Source organism: Peromyscus maniculatus, chromosome 22 (genome assembly GCF_049852395.1).
Source record: "Peromyscus maniculatus bairdii isolate BWxNUB_F1_BW_parent chromosome 22, HU_Pman_BW_mat_3.1, whole genome shotgun sequence".
Classification (NCBI taxonomy): Eukaryota; Metazoa; Chordata; class Mammalia; order Rodentia; family Cricetidae; genus Peromyscus; species Peromyscus maniculatus.
In genome coordinates, this window is record NC_134873.1 from 9,398,398 (window position 1) to 9,406,876 (window position 8,479).

The 8,479-nt window shown below is 52.6% G+C and overlaps 1 protein-coding gene across 3 annotated transcripts; it reads right to left on the reverse strand.

The window, feature by feature from the left end:
• Nucleotides 1–379: 379 nt before the first annotated feature.
• On the reverse strand, nt 380–8,452 carry Slc25a41 (solute carrier family 25 member 41). Of its 3 annotated transcripts, none has more exons than XM_042267345.2 (7): nt 8,363–8,452; nt 6,270–6,425; nt 4,968–5,120; nt 4,778–4,885; nt 2,207–2,374; nt 1,554–1,701; nt 380–802 (listed from the first exon to the last, which is right to left on the reverse strand). In XM_042267345.2, exons 1-7 carry the CDS (start codon nt 8,378–8,380, stop codon nt 615–617), a joined length of 939 nt encoding a protein of 312 aa, XP_042123279.1. In that variant the 5' UTR covers nt 8,381–8,452; the 3' UTR covers nt 380–614. The 3 variants fall into 3 exon arrangements, with proteins under 3 accessions (XP_042123279.1, XP_015856280.2, XP_076414994.1); XM_016000794.3 differs by having other exon boundaries at nt 8,163–8,421; XM_076558879.1 differs by lacking the exon at nt 1,554–1,701 and having other exon boundaries at nt 2,172–2,374.
• Nucleotides 8,453–8,479: the final 27 nt, after the last annotated feature.

Below are 8,479 nucleotides of genomic sequence, written 5' to 3' on the forward strand. Positions count from 1 at the left end.
TGTTTGTGGGGACTTGGATGGCCTTAGATTGGGTGAAGTACCCAGGGGTATCTTGAGTCTTCCTTCTCATCCCGAGGACCTAGCGCCTGCATTTCTTCCTACTCCTCAGACTTACTGCAAGCCTGTTTCCAACCTGGACTCAGGTCCCCACAGAGGTCCAGGCCTCCAGTTCCCAACCCAGGACCCAGATGGGATCCCAGTTACCACCCCGGACTAAAACCCTCTGCTGGAGCCAACATTCTCAGGTCCCTACAGGAACTCAAGCCCCTTGCTCCCCAGGTCCTCAGGGTGGGGTCCTCATATATGTTGAGCAAGCTCTCTAACCACTGAGATACGCCCCCATACTCAGATTCCCCACTCTGAACCAGCTAATCCCACATAAGAGACAGCCAAAACTATCTTTATTCTTTGTCCACACCTTCTGTTGGACGAGCCTGCAAACACCCGGCTGGAATCTCAACCCGGACTGTATCTTGCAGGAGGGAATCCGAGCACTTCTAACCCTAGTCCTGGATGGTTTTCACAAACCAAAATGGCCCTAAAGCCTGAGCCTTGGTGGGCTTTCTGAGACCCAGGGATCCTGGGTCTTCCATCCTCTTCCTGTTAGGGGCATGTCATCTGCTCAGGACTTGTACACCCAGGGTTTTCTTCATGGCTTCGTACACCAGGTAGCTGATGCCGCCTGCTGGCAACACCTTCAGTAATGTGGGCGTCATGCCTCTGTACAGCCCAGGCCAGCCCTGTTGGCTCAGTATCCGCCTGAAGACTCCCAGCATGGTGGGGTTGGCGCCTTCCACAGTGTCTGGGGATAGACAAAGACAAGTTCACTGGGTCTGATGTGAGATGTCACTGTGGTCAGTGGAGGATCTGGATCTCATTTGGGATTTTGTAGAGATCATTCGGTTATTGCCATATATGTATTTTGAGACGGTCTTATGTAGTGCAGGCTGGCCTAGAATTCCATATATAGCTAAGGCTAGCTTTGAACACCTGATCCTCTTGACTCTGCCTCTTGCTGGAATTGCAGCACTACCACACCAGTTTACATGGTGCTGGGGACTGAGCCCCTGGCTTCATGGATAGGCACACAGTACATCCTAGGCTGAGCTACAGCCCCAGACACAAGGTAGCTGAGGCTAGCCTCAAACTCAATATGTCACCAAAGAATTCCTGATCTTTCTGCCTCCACCTCCCAAGTGAGGGGTTGACTGTTAATTTGAGGGCTGGGATTAGATTGGGGAGTAAGCATAAATTTTGGTGGGTTCAGTGCTTAGCAAAGGTGTTGCAGATCAGCCGGGCATTGGTGGCGCACGCCTTTAATCCCAGCACTCAGGAGGCAGAGACAGGTGGATCTCTGTGAGTTCGAGGCCAGCCTGGTCTACAGAGCGAGATCCAGGACAGGCACCAAAACAACACAGAGAAACCCTGTCTGGGAAAAACCAAACAAAGGAGAAAAAGTGTTGCAGATGGGTTTATGGAGAGGCGGGAAGCTAGTGGGGGAAGATGAGAAAATTCAGAAAGCCAGTGTGAGGCAGGGAAGGGGCCAGGCTGACCTTGTGCCTGCATCCGTGTGCGCACCAAAGTCAGTGGGTAACTGGCCATCTGGCCACAGGTTGTGGACAGTGTTACAGATGACAAGCTGACCAGGCCACTGGGGTCCGTCATGTCCCTGCCCGACTTCTGCCACAAACACCGGAGTAGCTGCAAAAGGAGGCAAGAGTGCTGTTGATAACAACTCAGAGTCTAGATGGGCATGGTGGCGCACGCCTTTTCCCACCACTGGGAGGCAGAGGCAGGAGGAAGTTTGAGGCTAGCGTCATCTACATATTGAGTTCTAGGTCAGCCAAGGCTAAATAATGAGACCGTGTTTAAAAAATAACAGTCTTGCCGGGCGGTGGTGGCGCACGGGAGGCAGAGGCAGGCGGATCTCTGTGAGTTCAAGGCCAGCCTGGGCTACAGAGCAAGATCCAGGACAGCCAGGGCTACACAGAGAAACCCTGTGTCAAAAACAAAAAACAAAACAATGGGCTGGAGAGATGGCTCAGCAGTAAAGAGCATTTGTCGTTCTTGCTGAAGACCCAAGTTCAGTTCCCAGCACCCAGATGCCTGCTTAAATACATCTAAAAAGCAAAATTTGAGAGAAGGAGGCAGGGAGAAAGCTATGGGCTGACCTGAAGCCAATGCTCTCTCCTCTGGGGACACACACCTCATAGACAGCCAGGTCAGTGCAGGCATAGGGTATAATACCCAGCATATTGGGCAGATAGCCTCGGTACAGGGCTCGGGTGCCATCCCGTTCTAAGATCTGCCTGGCACAGTCCAGAAGTCCTTTATACTGTCCGGTAAAGCGAAGGGTCAGCCGAGTCTTGAGTACCTGGAGAGGGGAGAAGGTCCATTTGGTTAAATACTCTCAAGCAGGCTTGTCTCCCCAGCCTGGCATCAGTGGGTGGAGATACTGTCTAGGATCTCAGGGTTCAGTTATGCATATGTAGCATTAGATCGGCCACCTATATGGGAAGAGGGAGCCTTAGAGGAGTGCGCTAGACTGGCTGTTCTCGCCGTAACATAATACTTGAGGCTGTCGAGCCTTTTCAAGCAAAGTTTAAACCCAGGTGTGGTTAACACACTCTTATCCCAGCACTGGGGGGCGGGGGTGTGTGTGTGCTGAAACAAGAGGATTGCAAACTTCAGGCCAGCCTGGGCTACACAGCAAGACCCTTTCACAAGCCTTTTCATGAGGCTGTGGCTCATTTGGTAGAGGGTGTGCCTAGTACAAAGCCTTGAGTTTCATCCTAGCACCCCCAAAACCTGGGTGTGGTGGCACACACCTGTGATCTCAGCTCTCGAAAGTAGAGATGGGACAGGAAGTTTAAAGTCATCCTGCTACACAGCGAGTTCCAGTCCATCCAGGGCTACAGTGAAACCCTGCCCCCCAACTCCTTTTTGAGACAGGGTCTCACTATATAGTCCTGGCTGGCCCGGAACTCACTATGTAGACCAGGCTGGCCTTGAACTCACGCAGATTCTCCTGTCTCTGCCTCCAGAGTTCTGGAATTAAAGGTGTGTACCACCACCATACCCAACCTGGAACCTTGTCTTAAAAACAAAACAAACACTCAAGCCAGCAGGACCCAATCATGCCACACTAAGATGTCATCCAACCATAATCAATGCCCAAGACCCAACCACATTTCCACTCTGTATTTGTTTGAGACTGGGTCTGAAGTAGCCCTGGCTAGCCTCTAGTTTGCTGCAAAGCTGAAGAGGATAGAGAGTTCAAGGCCAGCCTGGGCTACATTAGACGTCATTTCAAAAACAGAAGAAGAGGGCAACAAGACACCACAATGCAGTAAGGCATTTGCTGCTAAGCTTGATCCTGGGACCCACGTGGTAAGTCCAGTTCCTGGGGATGGGAGGAGCTCTTCTGACCTCTGCAGGCCCTGCATGCACACACACACACACACACACACACACACACACACACACACACATACACACACACAAAATCTCGAAAACACAGGTGGGTAGTGGGATGTAGCTCAGTGGTTGAGTGCTCGCCTACTATGTGCAAAAACCCTGAACTCAATCCTCATTGGTGCTTCTGGACCCCAAGAAAAGAGGCATCACATACACACCAACACACACACACACACACACACAAACATACACACCAGGCATGCACATATACATCCGCACACACATACATCTACAACCTGAAACACAAAAAACGTCTCCCCAATTTTTTTTTGCACAGGGTCTTACTCTGTAGGTCTGGCTCTCCTAGAACTCTAGACCAAGCTGGCCCTCAACCCACAGAGATCTGCCTGCCTCTGCTTCTGGAGTGCTGAGATGAGATTAAGGACGTGGCCACCACGCCAGTCCTAAAAGTCTACTGGGGACTGTAGAGGTGGGTGGTTAAGAGCACTGGCTGCTCTTGCAAAGGACCCGGGGTTCAATTCCCAGCACCCACAGGGCAGCTCACAACTGTCTATAACTCCTGTTCCGGGGGATCTGACACCTTCAGACATACATGCAAGCAAAACCCCAATGTGCAATAAATAAATAAACAAACAAATCTTTAAAAACAAAACAAAAAATCATATCGCATTCCTCTCTCTCTCTCTCTCTCTCTCTCTCTCTCTCTCTCTCTCTCTCTCTCTCTCTGAGTCAGAATAGTCAGAATCCCTGTTTGTAAGTAAACATGTTAGAAGGTACATGGCAGCTCTCTGAGGTTGTCAGAGACAAGGGGGGGGGGGGGACATCCGGAGTGACAGCGCAGCATGTGGCACACAGGAAGGAAGAGAAGGGGCCGAGCTGGGGTGGTGGCTCAGTGGTGAGAGCTTGGGAGGCCCCAGGTTCCATCGCCAGCATCAGAGAAAGAAAGAAGTGAAGGAGAAAGCTGGGTTTACTGTCTGTAATTCCTGCACTTGGGGGACCCAGGCAGGACGCCGGCTGGTGTTGTAGGCTGTCCTGTGCTACAGTTTGAAAATCTCCGTCAAACAAAATCAAGCCGGGCGGTGGTGGCGCGCACCTTTAATCCCAGCACTCAGGAGGCAGAGGCAGGCGGATCTCTGTGAGTTCAAGGACAGCCTGGTCTACAGAGTGAGTTCCAGAAACCCTGTCTCAAAAGCCAAAACAAAACGAGAGAGGGGGTGGGGGGCGGCAGGAGGGTGGAGGACAGTGAGGAAGGAACCAGGAAGATGAAGAGGTGAAGAGAGGAGGGAGAAGAGGTGGTGCCCCAGAACCAGCCCTGGCCACACGGGTCCTCCGGCCTTACCTCCATGGGGTTGATGAGAGTTTGGGAGATGGCCACAGCCAGGGAGCCCGAGAGCACCCGCTCCTGGAAGGGCGGGGAGCCCTGCATACCGCAGAAGAAATTCTTACACTGCAAAGGGAGGGGGTATGAGAGAAGCCGCCAGCCACTGTGCGCCGGGAGGGGAGGGCTGCCATGCACTCTGGAGGCTCACCTGCTCAAACACAGAGAACTTGATGGCATATTCCGGGGCGATCTTGAGCACGTTGATGCCATTGCCCCGCCAGAGCGAACGGACACCGCCCTCCTGAACCAGGCTCTGCAGACCACTCAGCAGGTGCCTGAAGTTACTCTTGGAAGAGTACACCTGGGGAGCGGGAGGGGTGAGCAGCCCTGAGACCCCACCAGGTATCCCCTGCTCCTCCACTGGGGGTGGGGAGGGTCTAGGCGGGGCTCCAACCCAACCACGCCCCCAGCCCCTTACTGGGGATTCTAGGCGGGGCTCCACCCTGACCACGCCCCCAGCCCCACACTGGGGGATTCTAGGCGGGGCTCCACCCTGACCACGCCCCTAGCCCCTCACTGGGGGATTCTCACCCCTGTACCGTGTACCTTACCCTCTTTTTATTTTATATTTTGACACACGGTCTTTTCACTAAAATTGTCTGAGCTGGCCTTGAAGTGGAGATCCTCCCACTTCAGTCTCCAGAACAGCTGGCATCATAGACCTGTGCCACTGGGTAGATCCACCTGCCTAAACACATTTATCTAAAAACCCACTGTGGCCAGGTCTGGCGAGGCTGGTCTGCGATCTCAACTATTTGGGAGCCTGAGTCAGGAACACTGTAGTTTAAGTCCTTTCTGGGATACAGAGTGAGTTCAGAGCCAACCTGGGCTACTTACTGAGATGCATGAAAATAAAAAATGACAAGAGGGCCAAGGGAGGGTCGGCCCAGTGGTTAGAGCATTTGGCTGGCAGCCGGAGAGACGGCTCAGGGGTCAAGAGCACTTGCTGCTTTTGCCAAGGAACCTGGTTCGATTCCCAGCACCCATGTGGCGGCTCACAACCGTCTGTAACTCCAGTTCTAGGAGGTCCACCGCCTCCTTGTGGCTCCCAGTGGCACTGCATGGGAACCAACGGGGGTAAACTCTCACACACATAAAATAAATCTGTTCTCAGAGAGAAAGGAGGGCTGGGAATGTTGCTCAGGAATGGGTGCTCCTCTGCGTGAGTGACGCCTTGGGGGTCCATCCTCAGTTCCTTCCATCCCTGCAAACACCTCAAAGACCACCCACAACCCGCAGACCTCCAAACCTTTACCTTGGTCTCCTGTTGTCCTCTGTGCCTGGAGTTCTCTAAACCCAGCCCCAGCATGACTCTCCTTCCTGTCCTCAGCACCAACCTTACAAGACTTCCATGTCCAGTCCCTGGCATCCCGGGCTCCATCAGCTTCATCTCTTCCACCCCTCTGCGCCCATACTGTGCCCCCAGAGGGCTCCAGCTCCGAGGACAAACCTGCATGTACACCCTGGCTCGGTCCAGAGGGGCTGTCCCCGTGCGAGACACTGCCCCAGCCATGGCTCCTGAGAGCAGAAACTTCCACAGGGCCTCTTTGTTTTCCTCTTCCAAGACATCCACAGGGACCATCAGCTGCTCTCCTGTGTCCAGAACCTGCAAGAACATCCGCCGCTTGGCCACACTCAGCCCTGAAGGAGCTTGCAGAGAGGCCCCTCTCGCTTTCCTTCGCTGCCTCGATGTGGACAGTTCTTTGGAGGGGCTGATTTGATGGCTTTGTTTGTTTGTTTGTTTGTTTGTTTGTTTGAGACAGGGTTTCTCTGTGTAGCCCTGGCTGTCCTGGAACTCTCTGTATAGACCAGGCTGACACCAAACTCAGAGATCTGCCTGCCTCTGTCTCCCGGTTACTGGGATTAAAGGCGTGCACCACCATGCCCGACTGATTTCTTTCTTTCTTAATGATTAACTTATTTTTATTTTTGTGTGTGTGTGTGTGTGTGTGTGTGTGTTCGTGTGTGCATGCATATGAATGAAGGTACCCAAGAGGGCCAGAAAAAACCACTGGTTTCACTGGCACTGGAATTACAGACAGTTGTGGGCCGCCATGTGGGTGCTGGGGCCTGAGCTCTCATCCTCTGCAAGAGCTCTTCACTGCTGCAGTCTGTCTTCCACCTTTGTGTGTGTGTGAGTGTGTGAGAGCATGCACATGTGTGTGCAGTGGTGTGTGTAAGAGAGTATGTGTGTGATGAGTGTATGAACGCATGAGAGCGGAAAGCATGTGAGTATGTGTGCAGCGGTGTATGTGTGAGAGTATGTGATGTGTGTATAATGTGTGTGATCGTGAGAGTGAATGCATGTGAGTGCATGTACAATGGTTGTATGTGTGTGTGAGTGAGAATATGTATGTGAGTGTGTTTAAAGTGATATATGTGTGTGTGCGGTGATGTGTGTGCAATGATGTGTGTGAGTGTGTGCAGTGATGTGTTTGCAATATGTGTATGTGTGTGTGCAATGATGTGTGTGCAGTGATGTGTGTGTAGAGTGATATGTGTGTGTGCAATGATGTGTGTGAGAGTGTGTGCAGTGATGTGTTTGTGCAGTGATATGTGTGTGTGCAATGATGTGTGTGTAGTGATATGTGTGTGTGAATTTATGTAGGCCAGAAGCTGAGGTCCAGTGTCCTCCTCCACCACTGTCTACCTTATATGTGGAGGTGAGTCTTTCAAGCCCAGAGCTCACCAGTTCCTCTGGTCTAGCCAGCAGCTTGTCCCCATCTCTGTCTCCACCTCTGGGCTGTTGGGGTCACAGGTGGCTGTCAGGCCTGCCCAGCATTTACACAGGTTCTATTACACAGTTTCTTATGCTTATGCAGTGGAGGAAGACACTGCAATCAACTTCTGGCCTACACACATTCACACGCACATCACTGCACACACACTCACACGCACATCACTGCACAGGTTCTAGGGACCTTATGCTTGCCTGAGTGCCAACACTTCATCCCGAGCCAGCTCCTCAGCACCCCTTCCTTCCTTCCTTCCTTCCTTCCTTCCTTCCTTCCTTCCTTCCTTCCTTCCTTCCTTTCTTCCTTCATTTTGAGACAGGGTCTCATCTAGCCCAGACTGGCCTCTAACTCACTAAACAGCCAAGGATGACCTTGAACTTCTGATGTCCTGCTGCACCCTCTGAGCTCTGGGATAACGGGTGTGCACCCCCTCATGGTCGCACCCTCTGAGCTCTGGGATAACGGGTGTGCACCACTCACGGTCTGTTTCAGTGTGGATTAGTCTACTCTGCGTGGGGGAGAAGGTGCTTCATGCCGTACGGGCAGCATGGCTGGGCTTCCCTTTGGTCCAGCCTGAGGTTGTGTACCACCTAGCTCCTCAGACTTACCTGCTACAATGGAGGATGTTCAGGGTTGTTTTCACCCACGTGTCCAAACACATACTCATACACATGTGTGCACCCTGGGTTCCAGGATGCAGGTGGGGGTGGGGATGGGTTGGGGGGGGCGATCAGGGTGGAGCTTTTCTAAATAAGGCCCTGACCCTCTTAAGCAAGATCTGGACCCTCAAACAAGGCTTCTGCGTTACCTCGGGATGAACTCCCATAGCTGCCGAAGGATTAGGGCCTCGGTCTCAGTGTTCCTGGGGCGTCTATCTGGCTCCCAGCTAAGAGTGGCTTGTGAATTTAGGGGCAAGGGAGGATGA

Bases quoted from the DNA above. Each gene is read 5' to 3' on its own strand.
- Slc25a41 (XM_042267345.2), bottom strand. The intron at 2,375-4,777 runs GTAAGGCCGGAG...TCCCCTCTCCAG, and splicing joins CTCTCATCAACCCCATGGAG to GTACTCAAGACTCGGCTGAC. The intron at 803-1,553 runs GTCAGCCTGGCC...GTCTATCCCCAG, and splicing joins CACACGGATGCAGGCACAAG to ACACTGTGGAAGGCGCCAAC.